The 24,646-nt window shown below is 36.8% G+C and overlaps 1 protein-coding gene and 1 pseudogene across 4 annotated transcripts in view; both read left to right on the plus strand.

Moving 5' to 3' along the window:
• The window catches only part of SPAST (spastin), a 55,275-nt gene that overhangs the window by 16,385 nt on the left and 14,244 nt on the right, over nucleotides 1-24,646 (plus strand). Inside the window, exons 2-12 of one of the 4 annotated variants that reach the window (XM_028117254.2) lie at nucleotides 942-1,028; nucleotides 3,348-3,431; nucleotides 9,533-9,628; nucleotides 14,102-14,289; nucleotides 14,896-15,029; nucleotides 15,295-15,388; nucleotides 20,655-20,729; nucleotides 22,404-22,475; nucleotides 23,792-23,867; nucleotides 24,108-24,199; nucleotides 24,349-24,428. In XM_028117254.2, coding sequence (XP_027973055.1) covers nucleotides 942-1,028; nucleotides 3,348-3,431; nucleotides 9,533-9,628; nucleotides 14,102-14,289; nucleotides 14,896-15,029; nucleotides 15,295-15,388; nucleotides 20,655-20,729; nucleotides 22,404-22,475; nucleotides 23,792-23,867; nucleotides 24,108-24,199; nucleotides 24,349-24,428 — 1,078 coding nt within the window. The remainder of the gene's footprint in view (nucleotides 1-941; nucleotides 1,029-3,347; nucleotides 3,432-9,532; nucleotides 9,629-14,101; nucleotides 14,290-14,895; nucleotides 15,030-15,294; nucleotides 15,389-20,654; nucleotides 20,730-22,403; nucleotides 22,476-23,791; nucleotides 23,868-24,107; nucleotides 24,200-24,348; nucleotides 24,429-24,646) is intronic. The other 3 variants (XM_028117255.2, XM_028117256.2, XM_028117257.2) reach the window with 3 other exon arrangements.
• On the plus strand, nucleotides 16,769-18,682 carry LOC114219580 (RNA-binding protein EWS pseudogene; annotated as a pseudogene).

Raw genomic sequence — 24,646 nt, forward strand, 5'->3', positions numbered from 1 at the left:
GCCATACCCCCCCCTGCAGTGTGTGCGAGCTCTCTCTCAAAAAGAAAGGGGAAAAAAAGAATGTCTAGTTCTTTGGCAGATAAATGTTTACCAATTGAAAATAAAATTTTTTTTAAAAGAAAAAAGTATCTTATTTAAAAGATTCTATTTATTTATCAGAGAGAGAGAGAGAGAGCACAAGCAGGGAGAGTGGGGGTGGGGCAGAGGGAGAAGCAGGCTCCCTGATGAGCAAGGAGCCCGATCCCAGGACCCAGGATCATGACCTGAGCTGAAGGCAGACGCTTAACTGACTGAGCCACCCAGGTGTCTCAAAACAAAAAGAGAAATATCGTACACACATTTTGATTTGCTGAATTTTTAGATCCTTTTTAAGTTGTAAACCAGTCATTTGTTTCAAAGAAAATTGGTGTGTTACTTAATGTTACTAAATGCCACACTTGTAATCTCATGTATCAATTCTCATGATGCAATCGTTTGTTAAATAAGAACTCACTCCAGAAGGGAACAAATTATATCAGATTTCAATACAATTGGGTTAAAAAGTGTTCTTTATCCCATTATTGAAATCATGTTTATATATTCTAATTGTATGTATTTTAAAAGCCATTTATTTAAAATAAATTCTCCCTAATTAAAATTTATTTACATAGTATAGTATTTCTGTGGTTATAAGCATCAATACCATGAGATGGCAAACAAATAAAGGATTCACAGCCCTAAAATTTTGAGAAAGATTGAAGTCTATACCCCCTCTTAGAAATTCACATATACATTAGGATGCTAAAGGTACTAAGAAGTCGTTTAGTAATATTTCTCAGATTTATTTGATCACAAGCCACTTTTTCATGTATCAGTTAATAACAGCAAGATTTGGAAAATGTTTAGTATATTCTAGTATATAATGTCTAGTATATATACAAATAGTTCTTTCTATTTTAAAGCAGGACAAAAGGAGCAAGCTGTGGAATGGTATAAGAAAGGTATTGAAGAACTAGAAAAAGGAATCGCTGTCATAGTTACAGGACAAGGTAAGATTATATTTACATTTGTTTCATAGCCAACCCAAATTCTATTTACATGATTGCCCTAATTTCAGATACAGCTATCTTACTAAAAGTATTTGACAGATTTTGAAATGTTATTATTAACATTTATAGATTTACAGTTAATGCTTTATTACCTATGCTAAAATTAAAGTTATAACCAGCTATGCTTAAACTTGATTACCTGGTAGCAGTCAGGCAAAAACCAGTATATTACTTGTGTCATCCTTGAACCCACTGTTGGTGAGTTTTAGCCTCATTTTTAGGTCTGTTTTGAAACCTGGTCCTTCCCTCATTGTTGAGGCAGGGAAGGAGTGGTTAATCAGACTCCCTTTTGTGTTTGTGGGTAATGCTTAACTGCATGTTAGGATATGAGCTATATATGTCTTGCTTTGATTCACACTTAGCTTTTTAAAACCAAAGAGGTTATTTCTCATCTTTACTTTCTTATCACCTAAAATTAAAAATTAGAGTCTAATGATATCTTTAAATATATAGGTGACATTTATTGCACACTCTGCTATGTGCCCAAGCATCACTGTGTGTGCTTCATGTGTATTATCTTTTTTAATTTTCATCACAACCCCACACTCTGAGGCTGCTGCTGTTATCCTTACTATTCACATAGATAACCTTAAGTACAGAGAAGTTAAGTAACTTGCCTAAGGTCTCATGGCTAGCAAGTGGTAGGTAGAGTAAGGATTTGAACCTAGGCAATCTGACTTCAGAGCCTGAGTTTTTAAATATGATGCTGTGACTATTGTGTAGTATGTGGGTATGACTGTTAAATAAAGTATTTCAGTTTATCATAGCTAAAATAAATTCAAAAGGAAAAATTATATAGGCTGAGAATCTTAGCATTATGGATCAGTCCACCCAGTGGATGTTTGTTGTCTGGTTGGCTGACTCTACTACTTATATCAGCTAATCTCTAATAATTACAATGTATCTAATATTTGCTAGGTTTTTTTCTCTCCCCTTTTTATTTTGAGTACTTCTCTAGCTACTGATGTCCTGCACAAAAGAGAGCAGAATAGAACAATATGGGAGGCTAGGCCTTTGAGACTTTTCATGAGTTTATGAGAATGACTTTATGAATTACGTACACAGTGTATTTGTCATTCTTTGTCAGTTGCATGGAGGAAGAGCTAGGAGAAAATGAGTTAATAAGAAAAATAGTATCTCATTAAATGGAGCATGCCTTTGATTGTACCACTGAAGAGAAAAAACAGGGTCAGTTGAACTATGACACATTCTCTTCTTCTCACTTGAAATTTGACTTTATTGCATGTATTGTCTTCATCCTATTTAGACATAGCTGTAACAGCAGTATTAACATCAAGGACCAAATTTGTTTCTGCACAGGCAATGACAAACTGTGGTATGAGTGCAGCCTGGCTGATAGCTTTAGTAAGTTGGTACTGGTTATAAAACACATGTCTTGGGACATCTGGGTGGCTTAGTCGGTTAAGTGTACAACTCTTGATTTCAGCTCAAGTCATTATCTCAGGGTTGTGAGATCGAGCCCCGCCTCAGGCTCTGCCCTGGGCATGGAGCCTGCTAAAGATTCTCTCTCCTTTTACCCCCTCACACCCCTCCCTCTCTGAAACACACACACACACACACACACACACACACACACACACACACACACACACACACACACCTCAGTTTCAGAGATTTTTTAATGTAGGGGAAAAAATACACCTCAAAAATCCGTGAAATAACATGTGGAATCCATGAAATACCACAGTGGGTCTGAAACCATCATAAGGAACTGTAACTGATTTTTTTTAAATTTTTTTTTAAGATTTTATTTATTTATTTATGAGAGACGGAGAGGGAGAGAGAGAGAAGCAGAGGGAGAAGCAGGCTCCCAGGGAGCGGGGAGCCCGATGCGGGACTCGATCCCAGGACCCTGGGATGGTGACCTGAGCTGAAGGCAGATGCTTAACCATCTGAGCCACCCAGGTGCCCTGTAACTGATTTTTTAAAGATACTTTATAAAGACTATACTCCCAGGGCTCATTTGCTTAGGTATCCGATTCTTGATTTCAGCTCAGGTCATGATCTCAGGGTTGTGAGATCAAGCCCCATGTCAGGCTCTGCACTCAGCAGGGAGTCTGCTTTTCTCTCTCTCCCTCTGCCCCTCCACTCTCTGTTTCTCTCTCAAATAAATAAATGAATCTTTAAAAAAAAAAAAACTGTCTCCCCGTGAGATTAGTTGGAATAATATTTTATCTTGAAGTAGTATTAGTAGGGAAACATAGATGTTTTAATTTCCTTTCCTATTTGTTCTTTCAGGTGAACAGTGTGAAAGAGCTAGACGCCTTCAAGCTAAAATGATGACTAATTTGGTTATGGCCAAGGACCGTTTACAACTTCTAGGTATCAATTAATGAATTGTATAATTGGAATGAGCTGTATTTGAAATGTATGTTCAGTGAAACTTTAAATGTAGATGGAAATAGATCAGTAATCTTGAAAATGTGTTCTAGGCTTTTTTTCTAATCTACAGAAAATTTCTAACATATACAAAATAGAGTATAATGGATTAATTATCCATCACTCAGCTGTAATAATTATCAACTCATAGTCAGTCTTGATTTATCTGTATTCAACGGCTGGCAAATTACAGCCCATGGACTAAACCCAGTTCACTGCCTATTTTTATAAGATGGCACAGTTACTCATTCCTCTATTATTGTTTGGTTGCTTTCATGCTACGGTGACAGCAGAGTTGAATAGTTGATACAGAGATCATACAGCCCTCAGAGCCTTTTAATATGTAACTTTTAAAAATATTTCAATATTGGGCACCTGGGTGGCTTCAGTTGATTAAGCGACTGCCTTCGGCTCAGGTCATGATCCTGGAGTCCCAGGATTGAGTCCCACTTCGGGCTCCCTGCTCAGCAGGGAGTCTGCTTCTCCCTCTGACCCTCTCCCCTCTCATGTGCTCTCTCTCTCTCTCATTCTGCCTCTCAAATAAATAAATAAATCTTTAAAAAAAATTTCAATATTATCTGGCTTTTTACAGAAAGACTTTGTCAACTTCAGTAAATATCTAACCACTCACCCCCACTCCATATTATGTTGAAACAAATTCTTGACATCTTTTTATTTTATTTACAAGTATTTCATATTGTATCTCTAAAAGAAAAAGATGCTTTAAAAATAAAATTACCAAAATGCCATTATTACGTCTAAAAAATAACTAATAATTTCTTTTAATAGTAACAAAAAATTATGGCCATAGAAATGATCAGTGTCCAAATATAATTTACATATAATGTACAGTGTAATAATAATAATATGTATGGTCAGTATCTCAAAACTTAATAGTTCTTGCTATTTTTCTAATAATTTTTTGTACCAGAATCTCAAGAAGATTCATATGATATATGTCTTTTAATATACAAGTTCATCTGTTTTTTTCTCGTAATTTGTTGATGAACCAGATCTTTGACATGTAGTGGTTTCCTGCAGTCTGTCTTTTGCTCTACGCATCTCCATGATATCTTTTAATGTGTTCTTCTGTCCTCCCTGTAAATTGATAGTTGGATATAGAGCCTTGACTGGATGATTTGAAAAGTTGATTTGAAAGTTGAGTTTTATTTTTTAATAATAAGACTACTTGATAGGTGGTTGTGTGTTTATTTGTCAGTAGTTCTGACATCTAGCGATGTTAGTAGCAGTTGATGACTGATGCCTAGTGACATAATTCTGTCATTCTTTCTGTATTTATCAGCTGGAATCGGTCTATAAAGAGAAACTTTTCATCTTCTATTTGAAGGTATAGGTTTTGAAATTTTTTTTTAAGTAAAGTAACCCAAAAACAAAGTGGAACTAAAGCCCACCCTTCTTAGGTGGTTCTCTACTATAACTTGATGTGATAGAAATAGATATTTGGTAAACAGGCAGACCTTATGTGTTTATTGCTCTGTGATTTGTGGTAAGTTATTTAGCATGTTTGAGCCTTTTTCATCTCATTTATAATATGCTAATAGATAATATTTATCTCACCATATGTGACCATTGAATTATTGAAGGAACCTAATCATAGTAAGTACTCAAAAATGCTGGTTTTTATTCTCCTCCTTACCTGTCTGTAATCACCACCTTGCTTTTGTGGAAAAATGTATTTACACACGCATACATAAACATTCATGTATTTACACGCACATACATTCATTTATTCATTCATTCATTTATTCATTCTTATATGGTCCATTGTGTTTGTAAGTTTTTTGCCCCACACTGGTGAAAAGAAATCCTTTAATGTTTTTAGGTGGCTAACAAGGCAGTGTTCCCCTGGCTTCTGTGGCTGACAGAGTTTGCCTTCTCACTCCCACGTGAAGATTATTACTGTATCACATAAAATTAAATATTACATCAGAGGTTATTGTAGTAAAATAATTAATTGTTCTACTTGGTACTTTGTGTGTTTTAGCTGTAATGCCTTTCACTATATGTACATATATGTGATCCAGGTTAAGTTAGATTATGGAACATTTTGTAGCATGTTTCAAATTGAATAATTAGGAGCTAGTTCTCTTTTGAAGATGTGATATGATAAATTGTTGGAAACATCTCTTTAATTATAGACTTGTCTTTAAATTCAACGTTGTCAGTTTTTATTTGTGTTATTAAAGGAGAGGACAAAAAAGAGGGTATATGACATGAAGCTAGGCATTACAAGAATTGATATTTGGGATGTCATTATCTGTTGTCATCCTCAAAAGTGCTATGTGCCCATTGAAAGATGTTACTTTAAAAAAGAAGAAGTGGAATAGAAGGCATCAACATATTCCTGTCTTCTGAGAACTCAGAAAGCCTAGAAGCATATATACCAAAGACAGTAAAAGAAGAACTGTGTACAAGTACATAGTAGAACTTATTTGTGTACTGTGTGTTGGTTAAGAAATGGAGTTTTTCAGAGGTGGCATGCCCAAAAGTTATCTAATTAGTATGGGGAATCATATTGGGACTTCCCCATACAGACAGGTTTGAGAGGATGCAGACTGATAAAATGGAAAGCGTTCCTATATGTTATATATCTTCAAGTTAGTAATCGTAAACCTTCAAGCAAAGCTTAATTGTAAAACCTATTATAGATAAAAAGATAATTTTGGCATACCTGGAGGTTACCCTTTTATAAAAAAGTAAATAGCTTTATCCAACATCTGTTTATTAAGTCCTTACTCTGGACCAGGTACAGTGCCAAGGATATTAACTAAATTTATTTAGTAATTCAGCAAATAATTTATTGGGTGACTACCATGTTCTAGGCACTTAGGATATAGACAAGGATCCCTCCTTCATAGAGTTTTTATTCCAGCAGGGAGAAGACTGACAGGAGGGAATAAACATAAATAAGTTATACAGTTTGTTGGAAGGTGATAAATACATGAAGAAAAGAACAAGTAAATCGTAGTAATGGGGATTAGGAGTGGGTGGGAGGTGGTTTGGGCTTTTAGTTTTAAGTAGGATGGTCAGATATGTCTCTTTGAAAAGATGACATGAGTTAGCCATGCAGGTGTCTGGGAGAAGAATGGCCCAGAGAGAAGTAAGAGCTGATGGAAACCCTTAAGAAAACATAACCAGTGTATTTGAGAAAAAGCAGAGGCCGGTGTGTCCCAGCAAGGAGAGTATGGTAGAGATGAGGGCAGGGAGGGTTCATTACAACACACAGGGCCTTATCGGCCACCAGGAAGATTTGAGCTTTTACCATCTGTGAAATGGGGAGCAGTTATAAGGATTTTTAGGAAAGGAATGACATAATCTGACTTAAGTTTTATTTTTTTACAGATTTATTTATTTTAGAGAGAGAGAGAGCACGAGCAAGGGGAGGGGCAGAGGGAAAGGGAGAGAAGCAGACTCCCGCTGATCACAGAGCCCCCCGTGGGGCTCGATCCCATGACCCCCAAAGTCATAACCTGAGCCGAAATCAAGAGTTGGCTATCCAACCTACTGAGCCACCCAGGCACCCTGACTTAAATTTTAAAGATCACGATGATAGACTCCAAGAGTAGAGCCAGGGAGAGCAAGTAGGACCACTGTTGAATTACAGTAAGCTAGGAGAAAAATGATGGGAGGCTTGGACCAGGGTGATATGAAGAGAAATTGTAACAAGTGGTTGGATTATGATTATATTTGAAGGTTGACCAAATAGATTTACCAATAGATTGGGTATAATGTTCCTCTCTTAAGGCACTCAGGGGAGGCAGACATGAATAGATAAATCTTCATCACTGCAGGATGGAGATACAATATTTTGTAGGGAGATATACAAATATTTTGTAGGATGATAAAGTAGGTGTCTGAGAAATATTCCTGGAAGAAGTGAAACCTAAAAGGGAGATTAAAAAAAAAAGAACTTTAAAGAGTGTTTGGGAGAAAAGACAATTCAGGTAAGAAATAGCATGGCAGGTAGGGAAAGGTGCTGGTGCAGAAGTGAATTTGGGATTGCTCAGTATATATAAGAGATGTAGGCAGATCATAGAGGGCCTTAATGTTATATAAAGAGGGTTGACCATTGATCTGTGGGCAATGGGAAGCTGCTAAAGGTTTTTAAACAGAAGAGTTATGTGGTAAGATTTTCCTTTTAAGTAGATGGTTTGGTGGGATTACATGTGAAGGGATTGAGAAGCAAGGTGGTCGTTTTATTTTAAATCATTAACGAATCTACAAACCTTTAGTGATTGCAAAAGGAAGCATTAAACTAAGTTTACTTTCTTTAACAAAAATGAGTTGGAGCAGGTTCACATTAGCAGTGTAACTACTATTGGGTTATATGTGTGTTTCCACACATAGAAATCTAATCCCTACACACCAAAACAACTTGTGTGGCTTTTTATTCCTAGTTATTAGTTATCAAAACCAAGGATTTAGTTTGTTTACTTTCATTATGTAATGAATGTTTACAAATCAGGTTTTTTCCCCCTAATTTATGGCTATTACCGATATAAATGGTTTCTTTCTCAGTATGGTGAAGAGTATTATCATTGAGAAAAATCAGATGACCTATCGGTTAACTAACAACAACAACAAAAAGCTCCAAGGTATATTGTATCAGCCAGTTCTAGGATACAAAAGCTGTTCAGTACTTTGTGCTTTGTGCAAAAAGGGTAGCTGCTATTTAACCTGTCCCAAAGGCATATGTGGCTGTACCATAAACCAAGCATGGCGCCTGCTTGTCTGACCTTAGAAATGAAAGTTAAGAGAGTTAGTATATATGTGCTACATTTTTGCATGTATTCATTGACTTCCCAGTACCGAAGAAAAGAATCAGTATGACAACTTAGAGTACTGCAAGAAAATAAATATGGTAAACATTGGGCTCCTATTATGAATAGGGGCACAGAACAGGTCTATGTATATTATTTAATCCTTGAGACCCTCTTAAAACTGAGGCTCAAGTAAGTTCATACTAGCAAGTGGTGGAGCAGGTGTTTGTCAAGTAGCAGTATGGATGACTTGAATGGGGAAAGAGAGTGCAGCAGTAATGTAGAGGGGCAAGACAGCTCAAACTTCTACCCTCTTGGGCTTCAGGTGCTAGACATAGAGAGCTGGATCTTGAGAGAGGATTTGTTATTTAAAGTGAGGGTAGAGTTGAAATAATCCTCTTAAATCTTTGATTAATTTTAGAAATAGGTAATAAAAGGACATGCTGCAACATTTTTAAAGTATGAAAAATATCCATCCCATGCTGTGTCCCAGCCACTCATTTCCCCTCCCCAGAGGCAGCTGCTATCTTTCTCTGGGTCCTTTTTAGGGTTAACCTTCATGTATACAAGCGTGCACATGTGTGTATTTAAATAAATGGTACTGTTCTGCAGCATGCTAATTCCCCTTTGCTCTATTGCCTTTATTTTTTGCCTGACATACATTAACATGTAGTTGAACATGGCATTTCTTAGAGATTCTTTATAGTTTTCCTCTGTGTCATTTTTTAAGTGCTGTTTTCCTTTCCTGAAATGTCCTTTCTTTTTATCTTTTCAAATCTTAGCCAACTCACAGCCCACTTTTTCTAGAAAGCCTTTTTAACTTTTTCTTTTGTGCTATACAATCTTTTTAAAAAAAAATCTTTTTGTGTTGTAAGTGGCCAACCATATTTAATAAGCATCTGGATGATAAAAACCATATTCATTTTTTTGTCTCCATGCTGTTCTCCCTACATAATGATATGGATATATTAGATACTCAGAAAATATTTGCTGGTGATAGTAGTGATATGAAACTGCCTCAGGTTACCAAACCTGAATAAAGCATATTTTGAACATAACCAATCAGTTGTGAATTTCTGTTGCTATTTTAATGTCTGAGTTTTTACTAACTATATTTTTAAGAAAATTCTACATAAATACCAAAACCCTTCATCTTCTAACACCTTGAATTATTTTTTATTTTCACATGGACATCTTATTTTTCCATTGTGTATTTTTTCTTTTTGTTTATTTTGTTCTTTTCTACCCCCCTCTGTTGCATAGAGAAGCTGCAACCAGTTTTGCAATTTTCCAAGTCACAAACGGATGTCTATAATGACAGTACTAACTTGACATGCCGCAACGGACATCTCCAGTCAGGTGGGTTTAGGTTAACTAACATGTAAAATAATAAAGCTTGCATGCAGAGTAGAGTCCTGCGTAACCTGATAATGTTGATTTGATTTTATAATGGTGGATTTGGTTGGCTTTTGTTTTTACAGGGCTATGTGGAAAATACAGTTGTCCCTATCATTCATGGTGTATAAATATATAACAGATAAAACCATTCTCAACATGCTTTACTTGCTCATTTTGCAACCTCCCATTTTTGGGATTATAAAATATAAAGGTTCATTTTTCTAAATTATTAATATATTCTTTTGTTTCTATTGTATATTCAGCATTTGTATTTTTTTCATGCATACCTGTACCAAGTTTTTATGAAGTAGTGTTTTTTTAAGGCAGATTTTTTTTTTAATATATTTGATTTTATTTATTTGACAGAGAGAGAGAGGGAGAAAACAAGCAGGGGCAGCAGCAGACAGAGGGAGAGGGAGAAACAGGCTCCCCGCTGAGCAGGGAGCCCAATGCGGGGCTCGATCCCAGGCCCTGGGATCATGACCTGAGCCGAAGGCAGACACTTAACCAACTGAGCCACCCAGGCATCCTAAGGCAGAAATTTTAATTTCTCTTTGTTATATGTCAATTTTAGTTGCACAGCAATTTTCATATATACTACAGATGATTTATCATAGTACCTGTTAGGAAAAATTTGAAGCTGAGTTCACATAAGAGAAACTTTAGAATACAATTTTAGTATATGTGCTGCTGAAGTGAGCACACATTAGAATACTATTAATTTACTGTGGGTTAAATTTGTTTTCCATGAACTTTTGGGTATCAACTCTTACAGAAGATTAAATGCTTTTTTTGTTTTGTTTGGGTTGGGGGGTAGGAATCTTCATTTCCTAAGTTCTCTGACATCTTAGCTAGTTTTATTTTTGATTTTTTTCAGCCTTAGTTACATGTTCAGGGCTTAAATGTTATTAAAGTAAATATTGCTTTTGTTCAGTTTTTGCTTTGTTCAATAAGAAAAACCTTAGTTTTTTTTTTTAAATATGTATTTATTTGACAGAGACACAGCAAGAGAGGGAATACAAAGGCAGACGCTTAACTACTGAGCCACCCAGGCACCCTGAAAAACCTTAGTTTAGACTAAGATACCTGCCTTCTTTATTCATATGTAATAAAAAATTTTCAAGACTTCAATAGAGTAGAGTTACGGTAAGTGGATTTCTATGGACTGGAGACAGTAGGTCATCAAATCTTTCCCTCTGGCTTACCTCTTAAGAAGTTCTTTGGTTTGGTCTTCCAGTACAGAGCCCCATGTCATTGACTATATTCCTTTTCCCATTCCTTCCTGTACATGATTTAAAACAGCATTTCTAGTATAGAAATAAATATAGCAATAAATATTTTGCCTGTTTCTCTTAGCACAGATGTGAGGAGCTGACATTTGCATAAGGAACTTTAAAAAAATTAATAGGGGCTCCTGGGTGGCTCAGTGTGCCTTCGGCTCAGGTCATGATCCCAGGGTCCTGGGATTGAGCCCCGCATCAGGCTCCCTGCTCAGTGGGAAGCCTGCTTCTCCCTCTCCCACTCCCCCTGCTTGTGTTCCCTCTCTTCCTGTGTCTCTCTCTGTCAAATAAATAAATAAAATCTTTTTAAAAAAATGTAATAATGCACCATAAGTAAATAATTAAGTTTCCGTGATATAAATTTGAGATCCTAATAATCCTACCAAGGTAAATAGCAAAAATTTTCTAGTCCTGAAGAGCCGGTATGCCTTTCCTTTGTTATCTTGCTTCTCTTCCACTTCATTCCACATATGAGATCCCATGGTTTTGTTTTGCCAATGCAAAACTTTCTCTTCCTGGGACCTCTGTTAAAAAAATCAACCTCTTATTTTAAATCCCTAGTAATCTGTCTGTTCTCTTCTGTTTTCTTCTTGGAGGAAGCATACTGACTGCACAGCTAATTTTTGCAGTACTGGTAATTGATACCCATTGAGCCCTAGTCAGTGATCTGGCTTACTCAGGCCTGTTTTACTAGTGTTACCCACTTCTGGAATATTCTGTGATATTTCACTTGGATGAGTTACTTCATCTCTCTTAGGAAATAGTTATGCCAAAGTCCACTTACTCCTTCAGTGTGTTATCTACAATGTCCAGTTTGCAACTCAAAATTACTAGACATGCAAAGAAATAAAGTGTGACCATTATTCGAGAAAAGAATTAGTCATTAGAAGCTGACTCTTGACTGGGCCCAGATGTTGATGTAGCAAAGACTTCAAAACAACTATTATAAATATATTCAAAGAATTAAAAGAAAATAAGACATTAGTTAATAAACCTGCAATCTTAGCACATAACAAACTACACAATAAAAAGAATGGAAATTCTAAAGTTGAAAAGTACAATTGCTGAAATAAAATTTACTGGATAACCTCAACAGCAGATTGGAGATGTCAAACGGAAGCTTCAGTGACCTTGAACCTAGATCAATAGAAATTACTAAATCAGGTAACTCCTGCATTGTCAGAAAGCAGATGAGTGATTGCCTAGGGCCAGGGGCAGTAAGGGATGGAGTGCAAATGAATACAAGAAGACTTTTGGCTATGATGGAAACATTTTGTATCTTGATTTTAGTGGCTGTTTCATCTTTAAATACATCTTTATAAACTCATCAAATTGTACATTTTAAATGGATGCAATTTATTATTCATAGACTATACCTTAAAGGGTTGATGAAAAATAAATACTGAATGGCTTGTAAAGAGAAACAGTATTCCTTTTCTCATCTCTTCCTTCTCTCTTCCTGCCTTCACCACTAGGCCGGCTCCTCATACAATGTCTAACTCTTCCTGCTATTTTTTCTTTTGTTTCCTATTTCTGTATTTCTGGATATTATGCTTATATTGCTACTACTGATTGAACAATTTTTGATATGTATTGACTTCTTATTCAGGTGAAAGAAGGTTTAATTCTTACGCCATCATTACCCTTCATCTCCTGATACATAAATATCACTATTTTAGTTATGCTGAAAAATCAAATTTAACATTATTATGACTTAGTATCCAAAACCAAATAGTATATTCTAATTATGCTTTTCTTTTTTGAGTTTTTCCTTCCCACAGATTCCTTATTTCTTCCTGTTTGCTTTTTAACCAAAAGCCTGCTTTACGAGTTCTTTCAATGAAAGTTTGTAGACAGTGAACTTTCTTAGTCTTTCTAATGTCTGAAATGCCTTCATTCTTATGTGACCGGTTACCAGGATATAAAATTGATAAAGGTTAACGCTTTTTTCTTCCTACAGCATTTTGAACATACTCCATTACCTACTGACTTTTGTTATTTTAATGAAAAGTCTCCTATCATTCTCATAGTTCCATGTGGAAATTCCTATTCACTTATAGTCTCAGGACTGTTTGTTTACTGTCTGAAGAAATTCTTTTCCACTTTCCTTTTTTTCCTCTGAAATGAATGATCTTTATCTTCAGCCTAGACAGATTTTGCCCTTTTTCATGTCTTTGCTTTTGCTTATTGTTATTCCCTTTTCTAGATTGCTTTCCTGCTTTGTCCTTTAGGGTTGCTGTCCATTAGTTCCTTGAACATATGGTTCAGAACTTTACATTTATTTATGGAAAAAAAATCTTAATCACCTTGCTCTACTTTGAAGTTCTCTTCCTTTGAGTTACCTTAAAACACCTTAAGGGATTTGATGACAAACACAAAAATGAGATTTTTGTCTTTTCTGTAGGCTATTCTAATTTGCTTACTGATTTAACATTTGTTTTTACTGTAAACGTTGTTATTAGTAAACTGATGTTTGTTATGGAGTATATAAAAATATTTGAAGCAGTGAGATTTGAACATTTGAAAGCCTATAATTTATGTAGAAGTGCAATATAGGTAGGTCAGGTAACCTTTTAGGCTTAATTGATGATGTTTCATATGCATTTATTTCCATATATACAGCGCATAGAATACTTGGCATATTAAAACCCACATCTTTATACCCTTTAAATTAAAAATTGATTATTTCTAGAAACTCTTTTGGTGGACACAGGCTGTAGAATTTCATACTATTTTACAATCTTAAAGTTTGGAACCAAGGTAATGCAGTTCTTTCCCCCCCAATTCTGTAACAACATAACTCCAATGCATTTACTGCATTTTGTTTCTTGAATATTTGGCAACTTCATTTTTTTATGTCCTCCTCCTGTCCCCGCAAATGAATGTGTTTCTTCTTACTACAAATACATATTCCTTATAAGAAAATTAGATTATACATCAAGAAAAGGAAAAACTAAATAACCATAATCTTGTCCACCAAGTGATAATCCCAGTGAACATCCTAGTAGATTTTCGAATTGAAATCTTATTTTGAAATATTGCTAATGTAAAAAAAAATAGTATTAGCTTAGTTTTACAAATTTGTATCCATCTTTATTTTATAATGTTTAGCCACAGTTTTCTAACCATGATGATTTTGCTTTTTCCTTGTTAGAAAGTGGAGCTGTTCCAAAAAGAAAAGATCCCTTAACACACACTAGTAATTCACTGCCTCGTTCAAAAACAGTTATGAAGACTGGATCCACAGGTCTGTCAGGCCACCACAGAGCGCCTAGCTGTAGTGGCTTATCCATGGTTTCTGGAGTGAGACAGGGACCTGGTCCCGCAGCTGGAACTCATAAGGTATTTGAAAACGGTAACTTTAATTGGTAGGGTTTTGCAAATAGAAGATTTTGAACGTGATATGCTTACTGAAGATTATTACAAGTACGTTATAATATCTTGGAGAATTGATAAGTTTCTACAAAGTTGAATGTAGTTTTCTTTTTTTAAAATCTACAAGGACAACTTGCTATTAAAAATCAAATCTTATTTTAACTTCCTTTGGACCTGATTAGGTATTTTGTAGTAAGTTTCTTGTCTATTTTATATAATGCTTATAATTTTAAATTAGTTATTTTGTTTAAATTTATGTAAATGTTTTATAACATTAAATGTAGTTTTGTTAGAATTCTAACAATCAAAATTATATGACTGTATTATCATAGGGCCTTTTTATTTTATGGTACCTAAATCTCTCTGGATGGAATCCTCTGTAAACCCACTTCATGCCAAATGTAGTTTTGTAGTGAATACCATTTTACCTTGGAGTAAACATACAGTTTTGGCTTTTTTATATCCTTTTCCCTATTGTTGAACTTTTAATTCTGTGAACTTTAAGGTTAACTCACTTATGAAAAGTGTTAATGTTAGGTTGTATTTTTACATTACAATTTTGTGTCCTTTAAGAGTACACCAAAAACAAATAGAACGAATAAACCTTCTACCCCTACAACTGCTGCTCGTAAAAAGAAAGACTTGAAGAATTTTAGGAATGTGGACAGCAACCTTGCTAACCTTATAATGAACGAAATTGTGGACAAGTAAGTTTTGCCATCTGAAGTGTTTTAGTTTTTAGTTTTGAATTTATCTGTACAGTATATCATGAATAAAATAGATAATACCTTGTTTAATATACCTATTTAATTTTTATGATGGTTTTCAGTTACTGTAAATGTAGAAAGCCATTGTTTTACTGATTTAATTATAATTTCACAGTTAACAAAATTATTTCATAGAGTTTAGACTTCATATTATAATAATTGAAGCATATTTTGTTGTGGAGCTAACTGAAATTCTATTTCTTAGTGGAACAGCTGTTAAATTTGATGATATAGCTGGGCAAGAGTTGGCAAAACAGGCCTTGCAAGAAATTGTTATTCTTCCTTCTCTGAGGCCTGAGGTAAGCGCTTTATATTATCATTTTCCTATAACACCATTCATTACTGAATCCATATTAGCAGTAAAGAAATGTGTGAGCTATGCTAGAATGATTAATTCATATAACAGATTTGATATTTTTAAAAAGAAAAAGACAGCAGTTGATGTTGGCTGGTTATTAAAGGAGAGGAGAATGACTATAAAGGTTCCTAATAACCAATCCATTTTTAACATTTAGAGGGAACAGAAAATAATTTTTACATCAAGGTAAGAGGGATTCAAAATTAAGAGAAATCATACTGGAGAAAAGAGAAGTTAAGATGAAATTATTAAGTTTAAGTTTGAAGACTTTTTTTTAATCAAAGTATAGTTGAAATACAATGTTATATGAGTTTCAGGTGTACAACATAGTGATTTGACAATTCTGTACATTAAGCTGTGCTCACTATGATAAGTATAGTTACCATCTGTCACCATACAATGTTATTGCAATGTTATTGACTATAGTTCCCATGCTGTACTTTTCATCCCCATGACTTATTTATTTTCTAACTGGAAGCTGTACCTCTTAATTCCTTTCACCTATTTTGCTCATCTCCTTAACCCCTTCCCCTCTGGCAACCACCAGTTTGCTCTGTTTTTATGGTTATGTTTCTGTTTTGTTTGTTCTCGTCATAACAACAAGAACAACAAAATGGTAATTATGTGAGGTGAAGGTTGTGTTAACCTTATTGTGATGAATATTTTGCAAGTTATGTGTGTATCAAATCATATTGTACACGTTAAAATGACACAATGTTATGTCAATTATATCTCAAACTGGAAAATTTTAAAAACCAAAAAATGCTACAGTAATCAAGAAAATGTGTCTTTAATAGACAAATAGATCAGTAGAACAGAATAGAGAGCCCAGAAATACAGAGACACAAATACCAGCAATTGACAAAGGCACAAAAGCAGTCTGATGGAGAAAGGATAGTATTTTCCACAAATGGTGCTGGAACAACTAGACATCCATGTGCAAAAAAATTCTAGACATGTACTTCACACCTTTCACAAAAGATAATTCAAAATTAGTCACAGACCTAAATGTAAAAGGCTAACTATAAAACTCCTGCAAGATAACATAGGAGAAAGTCTTGGTGATCTTTGGTGTGAGGATGGCTTATTAGATACAACACCAAAAACATTATCCTTGAAAGAAAAAATTGTTAAGTTGAACTTCATGAAAATTAAAAACTTTTCTGTGAAAGACATTGTTAAGAGAATGAAAAGACAAGCCACAGTCAAGGAGAAAATCTTTGTAAAACATTATTTGATAAAGGACTAGTATCCAAAAATATACAGAGAACTTTTAAAAACTGAACAATAAGAAATCAAATGACCCGAGGGGGACGGACGTTGACAGAACGAGAAGGAAGGAGAGAAAATGGCGTCCACGGATTACAGTACCTGCAGCCAAGCGGCAGCCCAGGCGGGCTACGGTGCATACACCGCCCAGCCCACTCAAGGATACACACAGACCACGCAGGCATATGTGCAGCAAAGTTATGGCACCTATGGACAGCTCACTGATGTCAGCTATACCCAGGCTCAGACCACTGCAACCTATGGGCAGACCACCTATGCAACTTCTTATGGACAGCCTCCAGCTGGTTATACTACTCCAACTGTCCCCCAGGCATACAGTCAGCCTGTCCAGGGGGACGGCACTGGTGCTTACGATACCACCACTGCTATGGTCAGTACCACCCAGGCCTCCTATGCAGCTCAGTCTGCTTATGGCGCTCAGCCTGTTTGCCCAGCCTATGGGCAGCTGCTGGCAGCCACCGCGCCTGCAAGACCACAGGATGGTAGCAAACCCGCTGAGACTAGTCAACCTCAGTCTAGCACGGAGGGTTACAACCAGCCTAGCCTAGAATATGGACAGAGTAACTACAGTTATCCCCAGGTACCTGGGAGCTACCCCATGCAGCCAGTCACAGCACCACCATCTTATCCTCCTACCAGCTACTCCCCTACACAACTGACTAGTTAGGATCAGAGCAGTTACTCTCAGCAGAACACCTATGGGCAGCCAAGCAGCTATGGACAGCAGAGTAGCTATGGTCAACAAAGCAGCTATGGGCAGCAGCTGCCCACTAGTTATCCCCCCCCAAACTGGATCCTACAGCCAGGCTCCAAGTCAGTATAGCCAACAGAGCAGCAGCTACGGGCAGCAGAGTTCATTCCAACAGGACCACCCCAGCAGCATGGCTGTTTATGGGCAGGAGTCTGGAGGATTTTCCAGACCAGGAGAGAACCGGAGCATGAGTGGCCCTGATAACCAGGGCAGGGGAAGAGGGGGACTTGATCGTGGAGGCATGAGCAGAGGTGGGCAGGGAAGAGGATGGGATGGAATGGGCGCTGGAGAGTGAGGTGGCTTCAATAAGCCTGGTGGACCCATGGACAAAGGACCAGATCTTGGTCTGGGCCCACCTGTAGATCCAGATGAAGACTCTGACAACAATGCAATTTATATGCAAGGCTTAAATAACAGTGTGACTCTGGATGATCTGGCAGACTTCTTTAAGCAGTGTGGAGTTGTTAAGATGAACAGGAGAACCAGACAACCCATGATCCGTATCTACTTGGACAAGGAAACAGGAAAGCCCAAAGGTGATACTACAGTGTCCTATGAAGACCCACCATCTGCCAAGTCTGCTGTGGAGTGGTTTGATGGGAAAGATTTTTCAAGGGAGCAAACTTAAAGTTTCTCTTGCTCGGAAGAAGCCTCCAATGAACAGCACTCAGGGTGGTATGCCTCCCCGTGAGGGCAGAGGGATGCCACCACCACTTCGTGGAGGTCCAGGGGGCCCAGGAGGTCCTGGGGGCCCCACAGGTCACATGGGAGGCTGTGGAGGAGACAGAGTTAGCTTTACCCCAAGAGGGCCCCGGGGTTCCCCAGGGAACCCATCTGGAGGAGGAAATGTCCAGCACCGAGCTGGAGACTGGCAGTGCCCCAGTCTGGGGTGTGGAAACCAGAATTTTGCCTGGAGAACAGAATGCAACCAGTGTAAGGCCCCATACTGTGAAGGCTTGCTTCCACCACCCATTCCACCCCCGGGCGGTGACCATAGCAGAGGCAGCCCTGGTGGCACATAGGGCGGAAGAGGCGGCCTCATGGACCTTGGTGATCCCTGTGGGTTGTTCAGAGGTGGCCACAGTGGAGACGGGGGGCTTCCGCAGTGGCCAGGTCATAGACCGAGGTGGCTTTGGTGGAGGAAGACGGGGCGGCCTTGGTGGGCCCCCTGGACCTTTTTTTTTTTTCTTTTAAAGATTTTATTTATTTATTTGACAGAGAGAGACACAGCAAGAGAGGGAAACAAGCAGGGGGAGTGGGAGAGGGAGAAGCAGGCTTCCCGCTGAGCAGGGAGCCGGATGCAGGGGCTCGATCCCAGGACTCTGGGATCATGACCTGAGCTGAAGTCAGATGCTTAACGACTGTTTTCACCATTTGTGAAGAAACATTAAAACAAGTTAAATGGTAAAAAAGAAAACAACCCAATTAAAATTTCGGCAAAAGATCTGAACAGATACCTTACTAAAGAAGATACACAGATGACAAGCATTTGAAAAAATGATGCTCAACATCATTCATCTTTAGGGAACTGCAAGTTAAACAACAGGAAGATTCCACCTTACACTTACTAAAATGGCTAAAATCCAAAACACTCACAGCACCAAATGCTGGTGAGGATGTGGAGCAACGGGGACTCATTACCGAGGGAAAGGCAATATGCTACAGCTGCTTTAGAAGACAGTTAGACACTTTCTTAAAAAACTAAACATACTCTTACCATGCTACCCAGCAATTGTGCTCCTTAATATTTACCAAATGAGTAAAAAATGTTTCCCCATATAAAAAAAACCTACACACAGATGTTTATAGCAACTTTATTTGTAATTTCCCAATATTGGAAGCTACTGAGATACTCTGCAATAGATAAATGGATAAACTTGGCATATCTATATAATGAAATGCTATTCAGCACTAAAAAAAAAAAAAGAGCTATCAAGCCTTAGAGATATACAGAGGAACCTTAAATGCATGTTGTTAAAGAAGCCAATCTGCAAGAACTAATATGGTATGATCCCAACTATATGACATTCTGGAATAGCAAAACTATGGAGAAAGTAAAAAGGTCAGTGGTTCCCACATGGGGAAGAAGGAGGGATGAATAGATGGAGCACAGGGGATTCTTTAGGGCAGTAAAACTATTCTGTATGATTCTGTAATGATGGGTACATGACACAAATTGTGAACCCTAATGAAAACTATTAATAATATCAATATTGGTTTATCAGTTGTAATAAATGTACCACACTAAGGTAAGATGTTAATATTGGAGGTAAGGAGTTATGTGGGAACTCTGTACTTTCCATTCAATCATCTGTAAATCTGAAGCCATTCAAAAAATATATTTTTAAAAAAGTTGAATATCAGCCATTTCATATGGTTCAACTTAAAAATACATACACCTTCACTATTAAGCAAAGTGTTATCAGTCTTGTGCTTCACTCTTGATTCCCTGCCATGCCTGGTGTCTCTGAGTCTGGAGACTCTGGTTTAATTTCTCTAAAGAACAAAACTTCTGCTTCCTTTGTTTGTGGAAGAGGTGTTCTTGCCTGACTGATCTTGGTTTAGGGGACAGCACATGAGTTCAGTTATTCCTTATATAAACTTTCAACCAGTTCCTGTGTTTTGGCTGCCTGCCTTCCTGCTGCTTTCTCTGATACATCATGCCTCCACCTCCGGAGCTTTTGCAGGATTTTTGTTCACATCCGCTTGCTGTTTGTATCCCACGTTTTCCTTCACAAGCATTGCTTGGGTTTTAGCTCCCTCAGATCCACTAAATAATTTACCACACTTTGTTAGTTCTCCCTCTACAAAAATTTATTGTGTCTTCTGTTGTCTCCTTTCTTACTCTTTATTTTGAAGATTTATATTTTCTTTATTCATTTACTATTATTTTGGTGAGATTTCCAAAGGAAGTAGAGAAGCATACCTATGTTCAGTATGTCTTGTTTAACTAATTTGCTTTCATTTTCAGTGAGTTTTTAAAAAATTTTTCTTCTGCTTTTAATAACTATAGCAATTTATTGATTACATGTTCTCTTTAAAGCTCTGATGAGTTCTGTTTGGGAGGATGCTACAGAAGAATGGTGCTTTTAGATGACACTACTTAAAATGTCTGGAAAAAAATGTCTCCAGAATCATAGTGGTAAACTAAACTATATGTTTTTAGTTGTTCACAGGGCTTAGAGCTCCTGCCAGAGGATTGTTACTCTTTGGACCACCTGGAAATGGGAAAACAATGCTGGTAAGAATTCTTTAAAATTTGAATGTTCTTTTTATTTTTTTTTTTAAGATTTTATTTATTTGAGGATGCCTAGGTGGCTCAGTCGTTAAGCATCTGCCTTCAGCTCAGGTCATGACCCCAGGGTGCTGGGATCAAGGCCCACATTGGGCTCCCTGCTCCGCGGGAAGCCTGCTTCTCCCTCTGCCCCTCCCCCTGCTCATGCTCTCTCTCTCTCTCTCTCATCTCTCTAATAAATAAAGTCTTTTAAAAAATTTAAAAAATAAAAGATTTTATTTATTTGAGACAGAGAGAGCAAGCACAAGTTGGGAGGCGGGAGAGGGAGCAGCAGACTCCCCGCTGAGCAGGGAGCCCAATGCGGGGCTCTCTCCCAGGACCCTGGGATCATGACCCGAGCCGAAGGCAGATGCTTAACCCTCTGAGCCACCCAGGCGCCCCTCGAATGTTTAGATAATTAGAAATAGTAATATGAAAATAATTCTACTATGAAAAACAGTAATATGAGCGGCGCCTGGGTGGCTCAGTCGTTGGGCGTCTGCCTTCGGCTCAGGTCATGGTCCCAGGGTCCTGGGATCGAGCCCCGCATCAGGCTCCCCGTTCGGCGGGAAGCCTGCTTCTCCCACTCCCCCTGCTTGTGTTCCCTCTCTCTCTGTGTCTCTCTCTCTGTCAAATAAATAAATAAAATCTTAAAAAAAAAAGAAAAATAGTAATATGAAAAAAAGAAACTTTACATTGTCCCTGAGTTGATTATTTTTATGATTTGCTTTTTGCTATAATACACTTCTCTTAAGTTTTTAAACATGTTTTCAGTGATGAAATAGATGGAAAACCAAATACGTAATCTTCAGTAGTATGTGTTGGGCTGGTTAAATTTAACAGTGTATTTTTCACTATTTACTTAAGTTAAATAATATTTTTACCTCAAAAGAGCTTACCTTACTATATTGGGTATCTTTCTAACCCTTGTTTTTGTTGTTGTTTTTACTATCTTAATAGCTTTATTTAAATAATCACATAATATACTTTTTTTCTTTCCTTCTTTCTTTCTTATTGAAGTATAATTGACATATAACAGATTTTTTTTTCAGTATCCTTTTGCCCAGGTTTTTACTGGGATCTGGATACCTCTTTCTCCTGCATAGCTCTTCTAGAGGGGAAAAGTAAAGAGGAAAAGTGTTTAGCTGTTTCTCTCTCTCCAAACAGTTATCTTTCTATAATTAAGAAGAGAGTAACACCCTTTTTTTAACCTCTCCATATCTATTCCCCCTTAGAAAAAATAAAGTGAATGGAAAGAAGCAAAGTTCTTCCTAGACCTTTTTCTCTTTGCTGAGAAGGAAACACACTGATAGCCACATGTCAGGAATTGTGTCACACTTTATATTTTTGGAAAATCTTTGCTAGTGTTTAAATTGATCAAATGTGGGGCACCTGGGTGGCTCAGTCGGTTGAGTGTCTGTCTTCAGCTCAGGTCATGATCCTGGGGTCCTGGGATCAGGCCCCGTGTCGGGCTCTCCCTGCTCAGTGGGGAGCCTGCTTCTCCCTTTCCCATTGCTGAGCTCTCTCTCTCTTTCTCTGTCAAATAAATAAATAAATCTTTAAAAAAAATTGATCAAATGTGGTTATCTTTTTAAAGGAAGATACTGAACTAATGTAATATTTGCCCTTGTGATTTTTAAGGCTAAAGCAGTAGCTGCAGAATCCAATGCAACCTTCTTTAATATAAGTGCTGCAAGTTTAACTTCAAAATATGTGAGTGTTCTTTTTCTAATATTGTCATGTTTTATGTTACTGTCTAAATGTTACTAAGTATAAATGCTAATAACATTACACAAAGAATATTTTTGAGTTTTATATCTATATTTAGATATGAAAATCAATCACTCTTCAAAATAGAAAGTTACGCTCTTTTAAAGTGAGAATTGTGCTGTCAGTGCTATCTTAGTTTGCTGGGGCTGTGTAACAAAGTACCGTAGACTGGCTGGCTTAAACAACAGAAATTTATTGTCTTACAGTTTTGAAGACTAGAAGTCCAAGAGCAGGTATTGGCAGGGTTCTCATTTTTGTAAAATAATTTAACTGTAGAATTATACCTCTTTTCTTGGTTAAATTTTACTTTCTGTGTGAAGTTTTATAAGTGAAATTGTTATTAAAATAGGTATACCCAACATTATATACTGGAAAACACTGTCTTGGAAGTTAGGGGAAAGGAATTCCAGCCTAACTTTTGTGTACTAAGCTGGCCTTAAGAAAATACCACTTTTAGGCCTCACTTCACTTATGAAGTGTTGATGTTGTAAGAGGTGATATCCTACAGTTCCTTCTAGCTCTGTGATTATTTGTTTTGATGATTCTAAATCTGAGGCCATTCTTTTTTTTTTCTTTAAAGACATTTTCAATTAAAAAAATAGATGCCACCTAGAGGGTGGAGGAGTTTTTACAGTAGATTACTCCAAACCTCATGACCCTTCATTAGATGCTTTTAGTGCATAGAATGGTTTTAGTAGTGTCTCAGCCCCTGGAATATTTCAAGGGGTGTTCATAGACCTAGAAATATTTTTATACTTATCGACAGTGTTATGGTGAGAATGAATTTAAGTAAGTTTAGTTTAGGAGAGCACTTTCCAGCTTATCTTGTTCTATAAATATATCCTACAACTGAGGACTTAAGAACTATGTACAGTATCTCTTTCTCTCCCCTAATATTCCATCTTCTCACCTAGTTATACCCATAATAACTATTTCATTCTCAATTCTTAGGAATGCAGGGTCAAGCAGAACAGAGATATATTTCATTTTTTAAAGTACTTACCAGGGCAGATCCAGGTTTCAGCACCAATAATAATAATAAAGTACTTACCAGACTGTATTAAATAATAGTCTGTTTTTTTTAATTATAAGAGACAATTCAGTAGCCTCCCTTCCTGCCAGTTCCTTAAACCAAATCTTTGATTGTTGCAAAGAAAGGAAATTAAATTCCTAGATTCTAGATTTTTAATCATGAAATTTAAGCAGCTGGAATAATGTTGCATTTTATGTGTATTACAATGTATAATGCCTTGTTTCAGGTAGGAGAAGGAGAGAAATTAGTGAGAGCTCTTTTTGCTGTGGCTCGAGAACTTCAGCCTTCTATAATTTTTATAGGTAAGAACATGTTTTATAACTAAGTTAGTTGAGTATTTATGAAATTCCCCTTTCCAAATTTGAGAGGTATGATAGGAAAGATTATTCAGAAGGAAAAAGTTTTAAAGAAGTGCAAAGTTAAACACTAATGAATTGAGTAGGACCCAGGATATTAATAATTTAAGTAGTAAACTAGATTAATTTCATATGACTCCTATAGCTTGGCTTTTAATTAAAGTCTTATCCTTGTATTTCCTTTAGATGAAGTTGATAGCCTTCTGTGTGAAAGAAGAGAAGGAGAACATGATGCTAGTAGACGTCTAAAAACTGAATTTCTAATAGAATTTGATGGTGTAAGTATTGATTATGGTATTTTTAAGGTGGTAGTATTTTAGTGTATAAGTTTTCCCATTAAATGACCCAAATTAGAAATACAGATACCTTCATCATGTTTTTGTTATTACTCTATCTAAAAGTACTAAAAAATTTTTTTGGTTTATAGGTGCAATCTGCTGGAGATGACAGAGTGCTTGTAATGGGTGCAACCAACAGGCCACAAGAGCTTGATGAGGCTGTTCTCAGGTAGGGAGATTATGCAGAAACACATGTCAATTACAGGTGTATTTACTCCTGTGTTCATCTCACGTATCTCTTATTTCCTTCACTCTTAATTTGAAGACTGAAGTCATTATTTTCCTCCTGGTATCCATCCTTTGGCCACTTATTAACTACTAAAGATTTTGAAGAAAGAACCACCATGATCCCACGAAAACTAGTTTACACTCTGTGGTTTCAGGCAG

Source organism: Eumetopias jubatus, unplaced genomic scaffold (assembly GCF_037043125.1).
Source record: "Eumetopias jubatus isolate StellerSeaLion01/CBP00866 unplaced genomic scaffold, mEumJub1_p1.0 scaffold_9, whole genome shotgun sequence".
NCBI classification, from domain to species: domain Eukaryota; kingdom Metazoa; phylum Chordata; class Mammalia; order Carnivora; family Otariidae; genus Eumetopias; species Eumetopias jubatus.